The sequence below is a fragment of the Hemitrygon akajei genome, unplaced genomic scaffold (genome assembly GCF_048418815.1).
Source record: "Hemitrygon akajei unplaced genomic scaffold, sHemAka1.3 Scf000095, whole genome shotgun sequence".
NCBI lineage: Eukaryota > Metazoa > Chordata > Chondrichthyes > Myliobatiformes > Dasyatidae > Hemitrygon > Hemitrygon akajei.
This window is the reverse complement of record NW_027331981.1, coordinates 2,081,824-2,105,000: the sequence shown is the minus strand read 5'-3', so window position 1 is coordinate 2,105,000 and position 23,177 is coordinate 2,081,824. Positions and strand designations below refer to the sequence as shown.

At 44.3% G+C, this 23,177-nt stretch overlaps 1 protein-coding gene across 3 annotated transcripts; it reads left to right on the top strand.

The window, feature by feature from the left end:
* The first annotated feature begins 1,960 nt into the window (after positions 1–1,960).
* Positions 1,961–21,298, top strand: LOC140722964 (uncharacterized). Of its 3 annotated transcripts, XM_073037585.1 has the most exons (4): positions 1,961–2,050; positions 11,571–12,855; positions 12,937–13,271; positions 13,674–16,364. In XM_073037585.1, the coding sequence occupies exons 2-4, from the start codon at positions 11,964–11,966 to the stop codon at positions 14,595–14,597; spliced, it is 2,151 nt and encodes a 716-aa protein (XP_072893686.1). In that variant the 5' UTR covers positions 1,961–2,050; positions 11,571–11,963; the 3' UTR covers positions 14,598–16,364. The 3 variants fall into 3 exon arrangements, 1 of the variants encoding a protein (XP_072893686.1); XR_012097777.1 differs by lacking the exons at positions 11,571–12,855; positions 12,937–13,271; positions 13,674–16,364 and adding exons at positions 19,870–20,064; positions 20,567–21,298 and having other exon boundaries at positions 2,006–2,050; XR_012097778.1 differs by lacking the exons at positions 11,571–12,855; positions 12,937–13,271; positions 13,674–16,364 and adding an exon at positions 20,567–21,298 and having other exon boundaries at positions 2,020–2,050.
* The last annotated feature ends 1,879 nt before the right edge of the window (positions 21,299–23,177 follow it).

Sequence of the window (23,177 nt, the reverse complement as noted above, 5' to 3'; positions counted from 1 at the left end):
CTTCCACCAAAGTGCATGACCATCCATTTTCCAACTTTATATTTCATTGGCCATTTCTTTGCCCGTTCCCCTAAACTATCTGAGTCGCTCTGCAGTCTTTCTGTCTCCTCAACACTACCAGCTCCTCCACCTATCTTTGTATCATCGGCAATTTTAGCCACAAATCCATTAATGCTGCAGTCCAAATCATTGACATACATCGTAAAAAGCAGCGATCCCAAAACTGACCCCCTGTGGAACTCCACTGGTAACTGGCAGCCAGACAGAATACGATACATTTATTCCCACTCTCTGTTTTTTGCTGACCTAGCAATGTTCAACAACGCGAGTAACTTCCCTGTAATTCCATGACCTCTTATCCTGCTAAGCAGCCCCATGTGTGGCACCTTGTCAAAGGATTTCTGAAAATCCAAGTACACTGTATCTATTTCATATCCTTTGTCTAACTGGCTTGTAATTTCCTTTAAAATTTGCAGTAGGTTTCTCAGGCAGGGTTTTCCTCTCAGGAATCCATGCTGGCTTTGGCGTCTCTTGTTATGTGTCTCAGATACTCCATAATCTCATCCCTAAAAATCACTTCCAACAACTTCCCAACCACTGATGCCAGGCGAACAGGACTATAGGTTCCTTTCTTCTGCCTCCCTCCCTTCTTAAATTGCGGATAACATTTGCAATTTACCAGTCATCTGGTACAATGCCAGAATCTGTCGTTTGCTGAACGATCATCGTCAAGGCCTCTGCAGTCTCTCCAATTACTTCCTTCAGAACCCGAGGGTGCATTCCATCAGGTCCAGGAGATTTATCTACACTCAGACCATTATCTTCCTAAGCACCTCCTCAGTCGTAATTGTCACTTCCCTGATACTCTTGAATGTCTGATATACTACAAACATCTTCCACTGTGAAGGCTGATGCAAACTACTCATTCAGTTCCATTGCCATCTCTGCATTTCTCATTACAATATCTCCAGCATCATTCTGTATTTGGTAAAAGAGAGACCCTTGACTCTCTTTTACCTTTTGTATACTTAAAAAAGCTTTTAGTATCCTCTTTGATATTAGTCCCATGCTTACTCGCATCATTCATCAGTTCCTTCTGAATGACCTTCCTAGATTTCTTCTGCAAGTTTTTAAAAGCCTCCAATCCTCTATCTTCCCATTAGCTCTGGCTTCCTTGTACACCGTCTTTTGCTTTTGCTTTGGCTCTGACTTCACTTGTCAGCCTTGCTCTTTTCAATGTTTTGGGTGATTTTCACTAATTTCAAAGGACTGTGCCTCAGACAGCTGGGTTGTTGCAATTCACCTCTAAAGTCTGACAGCAGAGTAAGGAGTGAATCTTCGATGGAGCAGAGTCAGAAACCAAAGAGTTGCCAGCCTGAGTCAGGGCTTTCTGGCTCAAGAAAGAGATGGGGCCTGGTGTTTACAAAGAGGAGGAAGACGAGGAATCAGACCAACAGGATGTGGCTACAAATGAAAGATCAGAAACATTTGGAAACTGGTTGATCGAAAAAAAAGGTGGTTTACTTCTGCAAAATACCGGTGGAAATCAACAGATCAGGAAGCAAATGTAGAGAGGAATAAATAGACAACATTAGGCCGAACCCCTTCAGCATGCCTGGACTGTGTACTCCTCTGCTTAGCTGCTGCATGCATTGCAGAGTTCCTCCTACATTTTATGTGCATGTGTCTACATTTCCAGCAACAGCAGAATCTCTTGTGTTTCATATCTGCATTTTTAAGAATATTCTACTTTGGCATTAAACACGCAGAAAGTGTGCTGATATTAATTGTATTCATTATTGGGGCTGCTTTCTGTGTTAAAAGAGCTGCTGAGTTTTCTATACACAAAGAAATTGATATGGACATGTAACTGGTGCCTGCAGAAACTTTTAATGGCACCGTGATTACCCAGAAAGCGCTGCGTTAGAAAAATTCGGCATCTTTTACGCCTGCGCTGAAGCCCCGATTGAATGCGCAGGCGTCAAAGATGCCGATGTTCCCGAATGTTGCGCATGCGCAGTTCACAAAAGGCCTCGGAAACTCGGCGCAGGTAAGAACGATTCTCTGGGTCAGCCTTTACAACACCGACTGAGGGACAATTGCAGTGAGTCCAGTCACTCGACCCTCAATCCCGGCACAGTCCTGCTCTCGTCCCTCTTTCTCAGCCCCACGATCCGTATTCGGGCCCCGGGGAGCTTCCGGCTGATGAGGGAATGGGAACAGATGTGTCTCTCAGACAGAGCTGAGCTCCAGCTATCTAAATGTAAGGATTGGGAACTCGGAGATAGGGCACAACAATCTTTTACATCAGCTGTTGAGAAAATCACATTTGTTTTACCTCCAATCCCAAACAGTAGAAAATCTGCAGATGCTGGAAATCCAAGCAACACACACAAAATGCCGGCGGAGCTCAGCATTAGTACTCTTTTCCATAGATGCTGCCTGGCCTGCTGAGTTCCTCCAGCATTTTGTCTGTGTTGCTTTGTTCCACCTCCTGCTGGTCTGAACTTTTCTGCCCGTGAGAACATGTTTTGACTCATTCTCTCTGGGAAGGTAATTATATCAAACAGCTTTTTGCCCTGGGCAACGATTAGCTTTCACATCACAAATGTGCCAGATGTCTCCAATGAGACAGACTACTAACCTTTCCTTCAGATTCATTGGCATTGCCATCAATGAGTTCACCATGAGTTCACCTATGGGAGGGTTCGGGGAAATATTTATGTACAATACAGAAACTGGTATTATCTGTGTCTATTGTGGAGATGCAAAAGTTGCTGGAGAATTTACAAGTGGGAAAAAGTGGAGTGCTACTTGGAAATGTGACTTTTTGAAGTGTAATTTAGCAAGCAAACCACATATGGACAAAGTGCAAAAGCTCTGGTTAGAAAATCCTTCATTACCCGTTACAGGCCTGTTACACAGGTTGTGTGAGAGTGCAGGTGAACTTGATCAGACCCAGAGGAAATCAAAGTTCTTTTCAACAGTGATTTGCTATCTGTTAAAATGAATACCTCTCTATATAAAATTCACTGTGCACATGTTGACACTGGATTAAAAAAATGCACAATACAGGCTTCATGTGCACACTGGTCATTACAGATTAGAGGGAACATTGGTGGGAAGGTGGGGAGACCTCCAGTGTCCCTGATGCCCTCACCTACAAGATGTGCATCCAGCTGTAGCTTGTAACCCTGAACTTTAAGGAGTTGGAACTTGAAATGGATGAATTCCAGATCATCCAGGAGTTGGAGGGGGTGATAGATATGACATGAAGTGAGGTGAGTTACACACAAGGTGCAGGACACAGGAAACTGGGTGAGAGTCAGGAAGGGGAATGAGGTTAAACAGCCATCACAGAGTACTCTTGTGGTCAACCCCACAACAACAGGTAGACCACTTTAGAAACTGGTGGGGGGGTGGATTACCTGGCAGAGGTCATTCAAAGGGTTGATAGAGGATTCGTTAGTTAGGGGAACAGAACAAGAAGGGGACTAATACCTTTGTGGTAAGGCTTACTACAGCTAGTGTCGGGGGGGGGGGGGGAGGGGGTGATGTGGTTAAAATAAGTTGTCGGGGGAATGGGAGCCAGAATGAGAGAACAGATAGTGGAAAGGGTGAATTGAATTGAATTTATTACATACATCCTTCATATACTTGAGGAGTAGAAATCTTTTGGTTACATCTCCATCTAAATGTGCAATGTGAAATTTGTAGTAATTCATAATAAATAGTTTGCACTTAGGACAGTCAATATAACATAGAAATCAATTAATCAGTCTGATTGCCTGGTTAAAGATGATGTCCCGGAGCCTGCTGGTCCTTTTGCTGTGGTACTGTTTCCTGGATGGTAGCAGCAGGAACAGTTTGTGGTTGTGGTGAATTGGGTCCCCAGTATCCTTTGGGCCCTTCTTCCTCGGTACAGCTGTTCAACCTCTCAAAGCAAAGGGGTTTACCCTGTCTCTATTCCTTCTGTAATCCACAACCAGCTCTTTAGTTTTTGTGACATTGAGGGAGAGGTTGTTTTCTTGACACCAGACAGATGTTGTTCAGACCTGTTAGTTTGTAAAAAGCTTCCCAATATTTTTTGCTCTATTATTTACGCTCTCTTTGGCTTCTATGTTGGCTTTGGCTTCTCATTTCAGCCATGGTTGTGTCCTCCTGCCATTCTAATGCTTCACTGGGATGTATCTACCGTGCACCTCCCGAATTGCTCCCGGAAACTCCAGCCATTGCTGCTCCATCGACATTCCTACCAGTTTCCCCTTCCAATCAATTTTGTCCAGCTTCTCTGTCATAGAAACCTGGAGAAGTTCAGTGCAGAAACAGACCATTTGTCCATCTAGACAATGCTGAAAACATTTAGGCTGTCTGATGCAATGACCTGCACTGGGATGATAGCACTCCATACCCCTACCATCCAGCTGCCTATCCAAACTTCACTTAAATGGTGAAATCGAGCTCACATGCACCAGTGCTGGCATCTCATTCCACACTCTCACAGTCGATTCAGTGAAGAGCTTTCCCACATGTTCCCATTAAATTTTCACCTTCCTCACTTACCCATGACCTCTGGTTGTCATCCCACCCAACCTCAGTGGAAAAAACCTGCTGCATTTACCCTATCTGTACCTTCATAATTTTGCATACTTCCAACAAATCCTCAAAACAATGTATAGTTTCCTTGTTTATGCTTAGAGCCTTGTTTAGGTGCATAAGATGATGAGGGGCATTGATCAAGTGGATAGTCAGAGGCTTTTCCCAGGGCTGAAATGGCTAACAGGAGGGGGCATAGTTTTAAGGCGCTTGGAAATAGATACCGAGGGAAAGTCAGGGGTAAGTTTTTGCATAGAGAGTGGTGTGTGGGTGGAATGCACTGCCAGCAGCGGTGGTTGAGGCAGATACAATAGGGTCTTAGACAGGTACATGGAGCTTAGAAAATAGAGGGCTCTGCGCGAGGGAAACTCTAGGCAGTTTCTAGAGTAAGTTGCATGGTTGGCACAACATTGTGGGCTGAATGGTTTGGAATCTGCTGTGGATTTCAATGTTCTGTGTTGAACAGTGAAATAACTTTGGCTATCCTACAACCCTCTGATAACCACCCTCCCCCCACCCCCCATTCACTAAGGATGATTTGGTTATCTCTGCTAGGGGCCCGACAATTTCTGCACTTGCCTCCTGTAGGGTCCGAGGGAGCACCATGTCATGTCCTTTTCCACACTCCCATAGACCCTGTGTCCATCTCCTGAGAAAATAGAGATGAAAACATATTTAACATCTCCCCATCTGCTTTGGTTGCACACGTGGATTGCCATTCTGGTCTTCCAGAGGACCCACTTTGTGCCTTGTAATCCTTTTGCTCTTAATCTATCGCTGGAATCCCTGATGATTATCCTTCATCTTTTTTGCGACAGCAACCTCATGCCTTCTTTTAGTCATCCTGATTTATTTCTTATGTGTTCTCTTGCATTGCTTATACTCTGTAACAACCTACCTGCCTATCCCTGTTATACAACTCCATTTTGTGCTTCACCAGGGTCTCAATATTTCTTGAAATCCAAGGTTCCCTACAGTTTCTATCTTTACCTTTTATTCTGAGAAGCACATACCCACTTTGCACTTTCAAAATTTCACTTTGAAGGCCTGCCATTTACCAAGCACACCTTTGCCATAAAGGAGCCTGTCCCAGTCCACAGTTGCCAGATCCTAGTGTCATAATTCCAGGTGTTGATCCATGCCCTGAACACATCCGCCTTTCCTACGCTGCTCCTTACATTGAGATATGACAGTGAGAGTAGGAATGGAATTAGGTGGAGGATGAATGCGTGGTTGAGGGATTGGAGCAGGGGGCAGGGATTCAAGTTTCTGGATCATTGGGACCTCTTCTGGGGCAGGCGTGACCTGTTCAAGAAGGACGGGTTACACTTGAATCCTGGGGGGACCAATATCCTAGCGGGGAGGTTTGCTAGGGCTACAGGGCAGACTTTAAACTAGTAAGATGGGGGGGTGGAAATCAATTTGAGGAAACTATGGGAGAGGAGGTTAGTTCACCAGTAGAGCAAGTAAGTAGACAGTGTGTGAGGGAGGAAAGGCAGGTGATGGAGAAGGGATGCGCTCAGCCCGAAGTTGTAGGGGAGAAGAAAGAAAAGGATAATAAATTTGAATGCATTGCTAGGGATGAAAAGAGAGGAGGAGGTGGAGAGTATCTTAAATGTATCTATTTTAATGCTAGGAGCATTGTAAGAAAGGTGGATGAGCTTAAAGTGTGGATTGATACCTGGAATTATGATGTTGTAGCTATTAGTGAAACATGGTTGCAGGAAGGGTGTGATTGGCAACTAAATATTCCTGGATTTAGTTGCTTCAGGTGTGATAGAGTAGGAGGGGCCAGAGGAGGAGGTGTTGCATTGCTTGTCCGAGAAAATCTTATGGCGGTGCTTTGGAAGGATAGATTACAGAGCTCCTCTAGGGAGGCTATTTGGGTGGAATTGAGGAATGGGAAAGGTGTAGTAACACTGATAGGAGTGTATTATAGGCCACCTAATGGGGAGCGTGAGTTGGAAGAGCAAATGTGTAAGGAGATAGCAGATATTTGTAGTAAACACAAGGTGGTGATTGTGGGAGATTTTAATTTTCCACACATAGATTGGGAAGCTCATTCAGTAAAAGGGCTGGATGGTTTAGAGTTTGTGAAATGTGTGCAGGATAGTTTTTTGCAACAATACATAGAAGTACCGACTAGAGATGGGGCAGTGTTGGATCTCCTGTTAGGGAATGCGATAGGTCAGCTGACAGATGTATGTGTTGGGGAGCACTTCGGGTCCAGTGATCACAATAGCATTAGCTTCAATATAATTATGGAGAAGGACAGGACTGGACCTAGAGTTGAGATTTTTGATTGGAGAAAGGCTAACTTTGAGGAGATGTGCAGGGATTTAGAGAGAGTGGATTGGGTCAAGTTGTTTTATGGGAAGGATGTAATAGAGAAATGGAGGTCATTTAAGGGTGAAATTATGAGGGTACAGAATCTTTATGTTCCTGTTCGGTTGAAAGGAAAGGTTAAAGGTTTGAAAGCGCCATGGTTTTCAAGGGATATTAGAAACTTGGTTTGAAAAAAGAGGGATGTCTACAATAGATATAGGCAGCATGGAGTAAAGGAATTGCTCGAGGAATATAAAGAATGTAAAAGGAAACTTAAGAAAGAGATTAGAAAAGCTAAAAGAAGTTACGAGTTTGGTTTGGCAAATAAGGTGGAAGTAAATCCGAAAGGCTTCTACAGTTATATTAAAAGCAAGAGGATAGTGAGGGATAAAATTGGTCCCTTAGAGAATCAGGGTGGTCAGCTATGTGTGGAGCCGAGGGAGATGGGAGAGATTTTGAATGATTTCTTCTCTTCGGTATTCACTAAGGAGAAGGATATTGAATGGTGTAAGGTGTGGGAAACAAGTAAGGAAGTTATGGAACTTATGACAATTAAAGAGGTGGAAGTACTGGCGCTTTTAAGAAATTTAAAAGTGGATCAATCTCCGGGTCCTGACCGGATATTCCCCAGGACCTTGAGGGAAGTTTGTGTAGAGATAGCAGGAGCTCTGACGGAGATCTTTCAGATGTCATTAGAAACGGGGATTGTGCCGGAGGATTGGCGTATTGCTCATGTGGTTCCATTGTTTAAAAAGGGTTCTAGAAGTAAGCCTGGCAATTATAGACCTGTCAGTTTGACATCAGTGGTGGGTAAATTAATGGAAAGTATTCTTAGAGATAGTATTTATAATTATCTGGATAGACAGGATCTGATTAGAGAGTAGCCAGCATGGATTTGTGCGTGGAAGGTCATGTTTGACAAACCTTATTGAATTTTTTGTAGTTACGAGGAATGTTGATGAGGGTAAGGCAGTGGATGTAGTCTATATGGACTTCAGCAAGGCCTTTGACAAAGTTCCACATGGAAGGTTAGTTAAGAAGGTTCAGTCGTTAGGTATTAATGCTGGAGTAATAAAATGGATTCAACAGTGGCTAGATGGGAGATGCCAGAGAGTAGTGGTGGATAATTGTTTATCGGGATGGAGGCCGGTGACTAGCGGGGTGCCTCAGGGATCTGTTTTGGGCCCAAATGTTGTTTGTAATATACATAAATGATCTGGATGATGGGGTGGTAAATTGGATTAGTAAGTATGCTGATGATACTAAGGTAGGAGGTGTTGTGGATAATGAGGTGGGTTTTCGAAGCTTGCAGGGAGATTTATGCCGGTTAGAAGAATGGGCTGAACGTTGGCAGATGGAGTTTAATGCTGAGAAGTGTGAGGTTCTACATTTTGGCAGGAATAATCCAAATAGAACATACAGGGTAAATGGTAGGGCATTGAGGAATGCAGTGGAACAGAGAGATCTAGGAATAACAGTGCATAGTTCCCTGAAGGTGGAGTCTCATGTAGATAGGGTGGTGAAGAAGGCTTTTGGAACGCTGGCCTTTATAAATCAGAGCATTGAGTACAGAAGTTGGGATGTAATGTTAAAATTGTACAAGGCATTGGTAAGGCCAAATTTGGAATATTGTGTACAGTTCTGGTCACCGAATTATAGGAAAGATAGCAATAAATTAGAGAGAGTGCAGAGACGATTTACTAGGATGTTACCTGGGTTTCAGCACTTAAGTTACAGAGAAAGGTTGAACAAGTTAGGTCTCTATTCATTGGAGCGTAGAAGGTTGAGGGGGGATTTGATCGAGGTACTTAAAATGTTGAGAGGGATAGATAGAGTTGACGTGAATAGGCTGTTTCCATTGAGAGTAGGGGAGATTCAAACGAGAGGACATGATTTGAGAGTTAGGGGGCAAAAGTTTAAGGGAAACATGAGGGGGTATTTCTTTACTCAGAGAGTGATAGCTGTGCGGAATGAGCTTCCTGTAGAAGTAGTAGAGGCCAGTTCAGTTGTGTCATTTAAGGTAAAATTGGATAGGTATATGGACAGGAAAGGAGTGGAGGGTTATGGGCTGAGTGCGGGTAGGTGGGACTAGGTGAGATTAAGAGTTAGGCACGGACTAGGAGGGCCGGAATGGCCTGTTTCCGTGCTGTGATTGTTATATGGTTATATACAGGGCTCAGCATATTCACTGCAACATGCTCAACGTTTTTCATTCCTGACCTTGTCTGAGGTCTGAACAACATCTGTCTCCACAACCTCTCCTCTATCTGTTCTGTCATTCCCCCTGCAACTTTAGTTTACCCACCCCCCCATGCCCCACCCCCCACCATGCAGCTCTATCACCCCTTTGGCTTTCATCTCCCAGATCAATAAAAAGGAGGTGCATACCAGGTACAGGCAGATAGGAACAAATGGGCTACTTATGAGATACAGGAAATTCAAGTGAACACTGATGAAAGAAGGCATGAGGTTGCCCCAGCAGACAAGGTGAAGGAGAATCCTCATGGATTCTGCAGATATGTTAAGTGGAAAAAGATTTCAAGGGAAAAAATTAATCCTTTGCAAAATTAGAATGGTAATCCGTATGAGGAGACAAAATAGATGGGGGAGATTTTTTCTGCATTCGTATTTACTCCGGAGGTGGACACAGAGTCTATAGAAGTGAGGCAAAGCAGCATCAACTTCATGGACCCTGTACAGATTACAGAGGTGGAGGTGTTTGCCGTCTGAAGGCAAATTGCCATGGATAAATCCCCAGGGCCTGACAAATTGTTCCCTCGGACCCTTTGGAAGACAAGTGCAGAAGTTGTCGGGGCCCAAGCACAGATATTTAAATCATCCTTAGTGACAGGTGAGGTACTGGAGGATTGGAGGACAACGAATGTTGTTCCGCTGTTCAAGAAAGGCTCTAAAAATAAACTAAGAAATTGTACATTGGTGTGCTTGACATCAGTAGGGGGAAAGTTATTGGAACTTATGTGCAGGAAATGGATATATAAGTATTTGGATAGATGTGAATTGATTAAGGATAGACAACATGGCTTTGTGCTTGGTAGTTCATGGCTCACCAATCTTATAGAGTTTCTCGAAGTTATCAGGAAATTGGATGAAGGCAAGTCAGTGGATGTTGTCTACATGGACTTCGGCAAGGCACTTGACAAAGTCTCATATGGGAGGTTGGTCAAGAAGGTTCAGTCACTCAGCATTCAAGATGAGATAGTAAATTGGACGAGACACTGGCTTTGGGAGAAGCCAGAGTATGGTAGCAGATGGTTGCCTCTCTGACTGGAGGTCTGTGACTAGTTGTGTGTCATAGGGATAAGTGCTTGATCTGTTGTTGTTTGTCTTCTATATCAGTAATCTGGATGATAGTGTGGTTAACTGGATCAGTAAATTTGTGGATGACACCAAGATTGGGGTGTAGTGGACAGCGAGGAAGACTATCATGGCTTACAGTGCGACCTGGACCAGCTGGAAAAATGGTTTGAGAAATGGAAAATGGAATTTAATTCAGACAAGTGTGAGGTGTTGCACTTTGGTAGGACCTACCACTGTAGGTCTTATACAGTGACTGGTTGGGCACTGAGGAGTGTTGTAGAGGAAAGGGACCTGGGAATACAAGTCTGTAATTCACTAAAAGTGGTATCACAGTTAGGTAGAGACGGAAAGAAAGATTTCAGCCCATTGGCCTTCATGAACCAAAGCACTGACAACAGTAGATAGATGAAAGTTGTAAAAGAGGTTCCGAGAGTTCAGAGAAAATTCACAAGGATTTTGCCAGGTCTGGAGGACTTGGGTTACAAGGAAAGATTGAACAGGTTAGGACTTTATTCCTTGGAATGTAGAAGATTGAGGGGAGATTTGATTGTGATAGAGGGGCATAGATAAAATGCAAGTTGGCTTTTACCACGGAGATGGTGTGGAACTACAACCAGAGGCCATGGGTTAAGGGTGAAAGGTGAAATGTTAAGGGGAACATGAGGGGAAACTTCTTCACACAGATGGTCATCTGGGTGTGGAATGAACAGCCAACACAAATGGTGAATGCGAGCTGGATTTCAACATTTAAGGAGTTTTGTGTAGGTACCTGAATGGTTGGGGTGTGGGAGTGGGGAGTTTAAATAGTTTAGCACAAGCTAGATAGCCCAAAGGGCCTGTTTCTTTGTTGGTACTTTTCTGCAAGAACCTTTAACAGCTGTGCGGACCAACCATTCATCTCAGCAAGAAATTTTTATAAGGCATTAAAATTGTGGCACTTTAAGTTAATAATACATATAAGAAAATCCCAGCTGCACGTCAAGAAAGACTATTTGTGTGAGAATTTTTCAGTTACTCTGTGGCCAGGCACCCATGCAGCTCAGCAGGAACAGGGAATAATACCAATGGAGGGAGCCAAACTGAGCCAAGGCACAAACTGGAGACCACAGAAATGCCCCATTCCTATAGAAACAAGAAGAGCATCAGGGAATTGATGGTTATTTCAGATACCAGCACTGTGCCCAGTTAGAAGATGATTTCTCTGTGCAACTTGGGTGGAACCTCACTGTAACAGTGTGATGCTGGATCAAACCTTGGCAACTCAAACCTTGGCAATCTCATCCGAAGTGTTGACCTACACCCATTGATGGATTTTGTAAATCTTTTTACAGGTTAAAAACGAGAAGGAATTTGTCTCCCGGAAGCTCAGACATGGCACACCAGTTTTCCTGTCTCTGTCTAGATATTTAAGAAGTGAAGCAAGGGATTCAATCGACCATCCTACCTGATCAGACTACGGGGCAGGATTCACTCAGTCATTTGACCAACTGGCACGCCCGTCATTTTACACAGGGGAGAGCCCATTCTTCTGCTCAGACATTGGGAATGGATTCAGACAGTCATCTCAACTGAAGGTACATCAGCAAGTTCACACTGAGCAAGGTCATTCACCTGTTCTGTGTGTAAGAAAGCACTTAGTCTGTCATCCCACATGTGGACACACCAGTCAGAAACTGGTCATCTGCTGATTTTCTGGGAAAGGATTCACTCTGTCATCTGACCTGATGGCACACCAGCGAGTTCAGACCGGGGTGCGGCCGTTCACTTGCTCGGACTGTGGGATGAGATTCACTCGGTCATCCACCCTACAGAGACACCAGAAAGTTCACACTGGGGAGAAGCCGTTCACCTGCTCAGTCTGTGGGAAGGGATTCACTGAATCATCTAAACTGAAGGTACATCAGCGAGTTCACACTGGGGAGAAACCGTTCACCTGCTCAGTCTGTGGGAAGGGATTCACTGAATCATCTAAACTGAAGGTACATCAGCGAGTTCACACTGGGGAGAAACCGTTCACCTGCTCAGTCTGTGGGAAGGGATTCACTGAATCATCTAAACTGAAGGTACATCAGCGAGTTCACACTGGGGAGAAACCGTTCACCTGCTCAGTCTGTGGGAAGGGATTCACTGAATCATCTAAACTGAAGGTACATCAGCGAGTTCACACTGGGGAGAAACCGTTCACCTGCTCAGTCTGTGGGAAGAAATTCACTTTGTCATCCAGCCTGCAGAGACATCAGTCAGTTCACACTGGGGAGAAACCGTTCACCTGCTCAGTCTGTGGGAAGGGATTCACTGAATCATCTAAACTGAAGGTACATCAGCGAGTTCACACTGGGGAGAAACCGTTCACCTGCTCAGTCTGTGGGAAGGGATTCACTGAATCATCTAAACTGAAGGTACATCAGCGAGTTCACACTGGGGAGAAACCGTTCACCTGCTCAGTCTGTGGGAAGAAATTCACTTTGTCATCCAGCCTGCAGAGACATCAGTCAGTTCACACTGGGGAGAAACCGTTCACCTGCTCAGTCTGTGGGAAGGGATTCACTTGGTCATCCCACCTACAGATACATCAGCGAGTTCACACTGGAGAGAGGCCGTTCACCTGCTCTGTCTGTGGGATCGGATTCACTCAGTCATCCACCCTACAGAGACACCAGAAAGTTCACACTGGGGTGAAGCCGTTCACCTGCTCAGTCTGTGGGAAGGGATTCACTGAATCATCTAAACTGAAGGTACATCAGCGAGTTCACACTGGGGAGAAGACGTTCATCTGCTCAGACTGTGGGAAGGGATTCACTCGGTCATTTGACCTAATGGCTCACCAGCGAGTTCACACCGGGGAGCGTCCGTTCACCTGCTCAGTCTGTGGGAAGGGATTCACTGAATCATCTAAACTGAAGGTACATCAGCGAGTTCACACTGGGGAGAAACCGTTCACCTGCTCAGTCTGTGGGAAGAAATTCACTTTGTCATCCAGCCTGCAGAGACATCAGTCAGTTCACACCGGGGAGAAACCGTTCACCTGCTCAGTCTGTGGGAAGGGATTCACTGGATCATCTAAACTGAAGGTACATCAGCGAGTTCACACTGGGGAGAAACCGTTCACCTGCTCAGTCTGTGGGAAGAAATTCACTTTGTCATTCAGCCTGCAGAGACATCAGTCAGTTCACACTGAGGAGAAACCGTTCACCTGCTCAGTCTGTGGGAAGGGATTCACTTTGTCATCCAGCCTGCAGAGACATCAGTCAGTTCACACCGGGGAGAAACCGTTCACCTGCTCAGTGTGTGGGAAGGGATTCACTCAGTCATCCAACCTGCTGAGTCATCAGTCAGTTCACACTGAGGAGAAACCGTTCACCTGCTCAGTCTGTGGGAAGGGATTCACTTTGTCATCCTACCTGCAGAGACATCAGTCAGTTCACACCGGGGAGAAACCGTTCACCTGCTCAGTGTGTGGGAAGGGATTCACTCAGTCATCCAACCTGCTGAGTCATCAGTCAGTTCACACTGGGGAGAAGCCGTTCACCTGCTCAGTCTGTGGGAAGGGATTCACTGAATCATCTAAACTGAAGGTACATCAGCGAGTTCACACTGGGGAGAAACCATTCACCTGCTCAGTCTGTGGGAAGGGATTCACTTACTCATCCAGCCTGCAGGGACATCAGTCAGTTCACACTGGGGAGAAACCGTTCACCTGCTCAGTGTGTGGGAAGAAATTCATTTTGTCATCCAGCCTGCAGAGACATCAGTCAGTTCACACCGGGGAGAAACCGTTCACCTGCTCAGTGTGTGGGAATGGATTCACTGAATCATCTAAACTGAAGGTACATCAGCGAGTTCACACTGGGGAGAAACCATTCACCTGCTCATTCTGTGGGAAGGGATTCACTCAGTCATCTAACCTACTGACACACCAGCGAGTTCACACTGGGGAGAAGCCATTCACCTGCTCAGAATGTGGGAAGGGATTCACTCAGCCATCTAACCTACTGAGACACCAGCGAGTTCACACTGGGGAGAAGCCTTTCACCTGCTCAGAATGTGGGAAGGGATTCACTCAGTCATCCAGCCTGCAGAAACATCAGCGAGTTCACACTGGGGAGAAACCGTTCACCTGCTCAGTCTGTGGAAAGGGATTCACTTCGTCATCCAACCTGCAGAAACATCAGCGAGTTCACACTGGGGAGAAACCGTTCACCTGCTCAGTCTGTGGAAAGGGATTCACTTCGTCATCCAACCTGCTGAGTCATCAGTCAGTTCACACTGAGGAGAAACCGTTCACCTGCTCAGTCTGTGGAAAGGGATTCACTCGGTCCTCCACCCTACAGAAACACCAGTCAGTTCACACATTTTGAACTATTCACCTGCTCAGAATGTTGGAAAGGATTCATTCAGTCATCCCAACTACTGGCACACCAGTCAGTTCACATTCTTATTAATTCCTTACTTTTGCTTGCTGAGGACATTCATTTTAAGAGAGCGAGTGATTAAGAAGGCAAATCAGTCGGGCTTGCAGCTTGTTTACATCGCTCACAGCTTGTTTAGTTTTAACCGAGGACTCAGACACTCAGAGTCAGATGGAGATGAAGGAGGAAAAATGGAAGGATCGAAACCAGGGAACTAGTAGCCAAGGGTCACTGTTTAGAGCTTTCCTATGCCCACAAGGGTGGGTTAAGTGTTGATTCACCATACATCGAATGTGTGGTTATCACCTCATTTGATCCATAGGTGTGGATCGGATTTGGGGTATCCTGTGAAGACTACTTATGTGTTAACGCTTGGCTGGGTGTGGTGTGATAATTCACTTGAAGGCGATACCCATTGTGACAAGTCACTTTCGGTGATAATTCGTATGTGGATTTGAAACGATGAAGCATAAAATCTACAGCAACTGTTCTCTCGTTTCACCACAATGGAACCTTTGGAAATCGACGTAATTGCCTTCTCTCGACATTTACCCTGGATTACAAATATCTCTCTCTCATCACCTATTCCGTGGATGAACTGAACTTCCATACTTTACCATCTCAAGACTCTAAGCCTTGTTTCCCCCGAGCTCAATAGTTTGGGAGTTATATTTTGTTACGCCTGTGCCCCAACTCTGAGGGGCTGAAGGGTACAAAGTAGCCCCCACCTTTTTGAGAATCGCAAGATCGCTATTAATTCAGGTCAGGAGACGCAGGAAATGAGAGAAAGACACGCAGAATCCACATGGGGTTTGGAACGTCCTGGCCCCTCAGCAATACAAAGCCACGGGAAATGGCCATTGTCTCTTGGAGACGGAATTGTGTATTGAGTGCTGTACTATTTATTTGAAGCCCTCAGGGAATGAGCCGAGGGGGCTGGCTGAGAGATTGCATCATCCCAACCTGATTGACATCTGAGACCCCATGAGTAAGGATAAAAGAGGGTCTGGGGAACAACCCCTTTAGACGCACCAGGAGAAACGATAGAAATCCCGTGACAGCGTTTAATAGTGACTGCCGGTGGTGACTTGTATGTGTGTCCATCCTTGCTCGGATGACGAGTTTTCCACGGAACGGCTTAGCTAAAGGACCGACTACAAAAACAGAACTCTCGAAGGATCGACATCATAAAAAGGAAAGCAGGCAAGTTTAAAACATCTGTCTCTCTTGACTCCAACAAAAGGCTGCAGCCTGCATGAACTTGAGTGACTTTTATATTTCCATCGGACAATACATTATCCCCTACACAACGATAGAGTTATTTCTTATTGATTATTATTATACCCGCGCTTTTAGATTTAGTATTGATGACGTATATATCTATGTTTGCATTGAGATTATTTTTGTGTATTTTTATCAATAAATACTGTTAAAAATAGTACCATCAGATTTCAACGGACCTCTCTATCTTTGCTGGTAAGTGACCCAGTTTTGGGGTACGTAACAATTTACACACATATATACACATAAAACTGTTAACTTTTGTTTATCTTGCTTAATTTACTTTATTATAAGTAAATACTAATAAAGATAGTGGTTTTAACATCAAAACTAGGCTCCAGGAGTAGTCTATTGTTGCTGGTTAATTTCTAAAGCTTTAGTTTCTAAATATTTGTTCATAACAAAATTGGGGCCTGCATCTGGGATATGAACAAATTTGAGGGCGTGTTGATTAATTAATTATCGATTTCATTGGGGAAATCCCTTTTGATTTATTTGTGTGTGCAAAATCAGCAGCAATGGATGTTGATAAATGTCTGGAAGCACCAACCTCTGAGGCATTAGAGGACGCCAGAAGGATCATGTTGTTGTGTATTGTGAAAAGGTTTAAACTTGCTAAGGTGAAATTGACAATCAGGAAGGCACAGATGCAGAGGATTAGATAGATAGATAGATAGATACTTTATTCATCCCCATGGGGAAATTCAACATTTTTTCCAATGTCCCATACACTTGTTGTACATACAATACTTAACTCAGTAATAATATGATATGCATCTAAATCACTAACTCAAAAAGCATTAATAATAGCTTTAAAAAAAAAGTTCTTAAGTCCTGGCAGTTGAATTGTAAAGCCTAATGGCATTGGGGAGTATTGACCTCTTCATCCTGTCTGAGGAGCATTGCATCGACAGTAACCTGTCGCTGAAACTGCTTCTCTGTCTCTGGATGGTGCTATGTAGAGGATGTTCAGGGTTTTCCATAATTGACCGTAGCCTACTCAGCGCCCTTCGCTCAGCTACCGATGTTAAACTCTCCAGTACTTTGCCCACGACAGAGCCCGCCTTCCTTATCAGCTTATTAAGACGTGAGGCGTCCTTCTTCTTAATGCTTCCTCCCCAACACGCCACCACAAAGAAGAGGGCGCTCTCAACAACTGACCTATAGAACATCATCAGCATCTCACTGCAGACATTGAATGACGCCAACCTTCTAAGGAAGTACAGTCGACTCTGTGCCTTCCTGCACAAGGCATCTGTGTTGGCAGTCCAGTCTAGCTTCTCGTCCAACTGTACTCCCAGATACTTGTAGGTCTTAACCTGCTCCACACATTCTCCATTAATGATCACTGGCTCCATATGAGGCCTAGATCTCCTAAAGTCCACCACCATCTCCTTGGTCTTGGTGACATTGAGACGCAGGTAGTTTGAGTTGCACCATATCACAAAGTCCTGTATCAGTTTCCTATACTCCTCCTCCTGTCCATTCCTGACACACCCCACTATGGCCGTCTCATCAGCGAACTTCTGCACATGGCAGGACTCCGAGTTATATTGGAAGTCAGATGTGTACAGGGTGAACAGGACCGGAGAGAGTACGGTTCCCTGTGGCGCTCCTGTGCTGCTGACCACTGTGTCAGACCTACAGTCTCCCAACCGCACATACTGAGGTCTATCTCTCAAGTAGTCCACTATCCAATCCACCATGTGAGAGTCTACTCCCATCTCCGTTAGTTTGTGCTTTAAGATCTTGGGCTGGATGGTGTTAAAGGCACTAGAGAAGTCAAGGAATGTAATCCTCACAGCACAACTGACCCCATCTAGGTGAGAGAGTGATTTGTGCAGCAAATACGTGATAGCATCCTCCACTCCCACCTTCTCCTTATACGCAAACTGAAGCGGATCCCGGGCGTGCCTGGTTTGTGGCCTCAGATTCTGTATTATCAGCCGTTCCTTGGTCTTCATCACGTGCGACGTCAAGGCAACAGGTCTGAAGTCATTCAACTCCTTTGGTTGTGGTTTCTTCGGTACCGGGACCATACAAGATGTTTTCCACTGTCTGGGTACTCTTCTCTGATCTAGACTCATGTTGAAGATGCGCTGTAGTGGTTCTCCCAGTTCAGTTGCACAGGCCCTCAGTAATCGTGGGGAAACTCCATCCGGTCCAGCCGCCTTGCTGGTACAGATCTTCCTCAGTTGACCTTCCACCTGTGCAGCTGTAAACCTGGGCGTGGGCCAGGTCTCCTGTGAGTGGATATTTTCCTGTGAGGGAAGTAAGCCTGGTGTGGAGTTCTGCAGTGAGGGTGAGATTGTGCTGTCGAACCTATTGAAGAAGCTGAACATCATGTATCTGAGGTGTGTTTAAAGTGGAGGAGTTGGAGGTGTTTCCTGAAAGTAAACCTAGTGAGCTTGAGCTCCATTACAAGTTAGAAAAATTAAAGATGGAGCCTGCGGAAAGGCAGAGGCAGTTTGAGGCTAGAGAGGCAGAAAAACAGAGGGAGGAAGCAGAAAGACAGAGGGTGTTCGAGCTGGAAAACATAGAGAGATTGCAGAAAAGGGGTCTAGCGTTAGACTCTGGTGATAAGTTTGAGGACAGTCGGGAAGTTAAATTGGTACCTCCACTTGACGAGGCAGAGGTTGATAAATACTTTCAGCATTTTGAGATGGTTGCTCGGAGTTTAAAGTGGCCAGAAAAGGGTTGGCCTATTCTCTTACAATGTGTAATTGAGGGGAAGGCTCAGCAAGCCTATTCTGCTTTGACAGTTGATGAAGCAGCTGATTATGACATAGTGAAACAGGTTATGCTCAAACTTACAAGTTGGTCCCAGAATCATACAGGCAAAAGTTTAGAAATTCAAGGAAATCTGTGAACCAGACTTATATGGAATTTTCTTGTGAGAAGTTTGTGTTTTGGCTGGTGCAGATATAAAAATATAAATGATGATTTTAACAGCTTGAAAGAGTTGGTTGTAATTGAAGAATTCAAAAGGTGCGTCCCTGATGACATAAAGACGTATTTAGATGAAAAAGATGCTGCTACATTGCAGGAGTCTGCTAGATTAGCAGATGAGTTCGCTTTAACTCATAATGTTAAATTTACCCAGAATAAGAGTTTCCAAAAAGAGTAGCAGGGATCACTAGGGTAAACCAGAAATTAAAGCTGGGACTAGTGACACGAGTAAGGATGTAGGGAAGCAGTTGAAGGAGAAATATTCAGGTCTTACTTGTTACTATTGTAAGAAGTTGCTCATATGATGGCTAACTGTTCTATCCTGAAGAAGAAAAAGAAAAAGGAGGCAGTCCCAAATGCCTGTGTTCAGTATGTTGAAGCACCTATAACCCCACAGGGTTCTGAACATTCTGTTGAGACTCAGTTAAGGACTGAGAGGTCTGACCGAGTTAAGAAGGTATTTGATTATTTTATGTCTGATGAGTTTGTATTAGTAAAGGAAGGGTCTACGAAGGTACCAGTGAAAATTCTTCAAGATGCTGAGGCTTCTCAGTCACTTATATGAGACAGCGTTCTAAAGTTTGGTGATGAGACTGACACTGGTGAGGTAAATCTTATTAAATGTATTGGGGGCGGCGTGGTTTTTGTGCCATTGCCCAAGGTACCTTTACAGTCAGGGTTGGTTTCCAGACCTGTTAAGATCAGATTGTGCTCCAGTTTACTGGTGGAAGATGTTACTTTGCTGTTAGGGAATGACCTGGCAGATGGTAAAGTTGTTCCTGTAGTGCAGTTGACAACTAAACCAACCACTGACGACCCACAGATGGATGTTAACATTTATCCTTCCTGCGCAGTAACTCACAGTATGGCTAAAAAGTCTGCCGACGCAGACAGTTCTGTGCAGCATGATTCTGATACCAGTGATAGCCAAAATTGGGATTCAAATTATGCTGACTTGTCAGGGACTTTTCTGTCGTCATTGTTTCAACAGGATTCATGTAGACAGTCTGATGAGAAAGACTTATCCCTGTCTCGGAAGGAGTTTATAGCAGAACAGAACCGAGACCCTGAGATTGAAGCTTTAAAAGAAACAGCTCTCTCTGATGATGAGATTAAGAAAGTGCCAGTCGGGTATTATCCCAAGGATGGAGTGTTAATGAGGAAGTGGATGCCACCTGCTACACCTGTGAGTGAGAAATGGGCAATTGTTCACCAATTTGTAGTTCCTAAATTTTCAGTCCTGTAAACTTTAACTTCGCCCCACAGTATGTCCTTAGGTGGCCATTTTGGAGTGAATTAAACTGTAAAAAGGATTATGAACGAACTTTACTGGCCTAATTTGAGGAAAGATGTTGTGACCTTTTGCAGAGCCTGTCACACTTGTCAAGTTGTGGATAAACCTAATCAGGTCACCCCAGTGGCCCCACTCCGGCCTATACCTGCATTCAGTGAACCCTTTTCCAAAGTTATAGTGGATTGTATTGGCCCATTGGCAAAGACTAAAGCTGGCCATCGGTATTTGCTAACTATTATGAGTACCTCATCCAGATTCCCAGAGGCAAAACCTCTCAGGAATATTAAAGCTCAAACTGTGACAAAGGCTCTTACTAAGTTTTTTTACTCTATTTGGTTTGCCTAAAGCAATCCAGACTGATCAAGGAAGTAATTTTACATCTGGTTTATTCCAGCAGGTGGTTTATGAACTGGGAGCTAAATGAATTACATCATCTGCATACCATCCGGAATCACAAGGGGCTTTAGATAGATTTCATTCCACCCTCAAAACAATGAATAAGACATACTGTGTTGAAAATGGAAAATACTGGGATGAAGGAATATATTTGTTTTTGTTCACAGTAAGAGAGTCAGTACAGGAATCACTGGGCTTTAGTCCATTTGAATTTGTATTTGGTCACTGCGTGAGGGGACCTTTGACCTTGTTAAAGGAACAGTGGATTGATGGGATGTACATGTTAACTTCTTAGACTATGTTTTGAAGTTCAAAAACAAACTACACCAGTCCTGTAGCCTAGCAAGACAAAACTTATAGATTTCTCAAAGCAAAATGAAGTTTTGGTTTGATAAGCAGGCTTGTGAAAGAAAATACCAGGTGGGGGGTGAGGTGGTTGCCTTATTTCCAATGTGGATGAATCCAGTTAAGGCGAAATTCAGTGGACCGTATGAAACAGTCTCTCGTTAATGATGTGAATTATGTTATTAAGACACCCGACCGATGCAAACCAACACAGGTGCTACACATAAATACGATACAGACTTATTTTGACAAGCAGGCACCATCTGTGGGTTTTATTATCAAAACATATGAATCTGGCAACCCTGAGAATGAAACAATTAACTCATCTGAGACTTTTCACAAGCCAAACACGGTCCCAGTTAGGCTAATGAACTCGGTTGTTCAAGAAAACATTGATAATAATTTGGCTCATCTGCAGCCAAAGCAACAACAACAGCTGAAGAAATTAATTCTGAAGTTTAAAGATTTATTTCCCAATGTTCCCAGGCAAACCACGGTCTCAGTACACGACGTAGATTTCGGACCAGCCAAACTGATTAAACAACACCCATATTGCATGAAGGTAGAAAAGTGTAAATTGGTTGAGCAAGAAATTGAATATATGCTGAACAATGGTATTATTAGACCTGTGATTATGGACTGTGCCTCCAAGAACCATGTCTGTAAAAGAGAGAGAGAGAAGAGCACAAGCAGCTTGTTACAGAGACAGATAGAGCGGAGGGCCTGCATGATGGACAGCTGGTGTTCAGCACAATGGTATTTAAAGGAGTGTTGCTGTTTGTTTCATAGGACAGGCAGACACACGAAGGCTAGTGGGAAGAGTTGTCACTGAAGTTTTAAATGCCCACGGGGGGTGGGGGGAGGAGGTTGAGGATCAGTTAAGAGGAATCAGTCTGTGACTATTAGTGCGTGTAAGAGCGACCCTGTGAAATCTGCTAGAAACCCTTGCCTGGGTTGGTAGACTGTCACTTGAAGACGGTGCTCTTAAGTTGGTCATGTTTGGCTAACTTGGAAGATTTGGAGGACATCGGAAGAGGGTCGACAACACCTGTTTGGATGCCAGATCTCTCACTCACTTCAATCCCGTGAACTGAACTAAATATCCTTACCACACCAGCGTAAGACTGCATCATTTACCAGCTAAGTTTGGAAAATATATATTTACACCTATATATGCATAACACTGCTAGATTTTGCACTGATTATGGAAAGGTAAATGAAGTAACAAAAACAGATGCATATCCTATCCGTAGGTTGGACGATTACATCGATAAGGCTGGAAAAGCTAAATTTCTTACAAAGATTGATCTGTTGAAAGGGTATAGGTGTGTTCCATTGACGGACAAAGGTAGAGAAATTTCTGTGTTTGTGACACCTTCTGGGTTGTACGAATACAATGTTTTGCCCTTTGGAATGAAAAATGCTCTAGGAACATTCCGGAGAATGATTGATTCTGTAATTCGAGGGTTGGAACACACAGATACCTATACTAATGACGTAGTCACAGGGAGTGACACTTGGAATGACCGTATCTCTGCAGTAGAAAAGCTGTTTGACAGGCTTTCCCAGGCCAGACTTACAGTTAACTTACCTAAGAGTGAATTTGGCCATGTCACTGTGACATATCTCGGCAATGTTGTAGGTCAAGGCAAATTGGTTCCTGTTCAGGCAAAAGTCCAGGCAATTTTCTGAATTTTCTATTTCGACTGGTAACAAGGCTCTTGGAAGGTTTCTGGGAATGGTTGGATATTATTGTAAGTTCTTTAAGAACTTTGCTGGTATCGCTCTTCCGCTAACTAATCTCCTGAAGAAGGGTGAAAAGTTTGTTTGGACCGAGCCTTGTCAGAAGATTGATTGAAAGTTATTATTTGAGATTAGGCCAATCAGTGTAGTGTCGTCAACAAATTTAATTCGCAGATTGGAGCTGTGAGTGGCGACACAAGTCATGGGTGCACAGAGAGTAAAGGAGGGAGCCAGGGAGACAACCCTGTGGGGTATGTGTGCTGAGGGTCAGAGAGACAGAAGTGAGGGAGTCCACACTTAGCACCTGCTGGCGATCTGACAGGAAGACCAGGATCCAGCTACACAAGACAGGGTGAAGGCCGAGGTCTCTGAGCTTCTTGTTGAAACTTCACGCCTTGGTATGGCTACTGCTCTGCTCATGACTGCAAGGAACTGCAGAGAGCTTTGGAGAACAGAGAACATCAGAGAAACAAGCCTCCCCTCCATGGACTCTTCCTACACTTCCCCTGCCTCGGAAAAGC

Coding starts and splice junctions, on each gene's coding strand:
- LOC140722964 (XM_073037585.1), top strand. CDS start 11,964: ATGGCACACCAGCGAGTTCAGACCGGGGTGCGGCCGTTCACTTGCTCG. Junction 12,856..12,936: donor GCCGTTCACCTGCTCTGTCT/GTGGGATCGGAT, acceptor TCACCTGCTCAG/TCTGTGGGAAGGGATTCACT. Junction 13,272..13,673: donor AGAAACCGTTCACCTGCTCA/GTCTGTGGGAAG, acceptor CACACCGGGGAG/AAACCGTTCACCTGCTCAGT.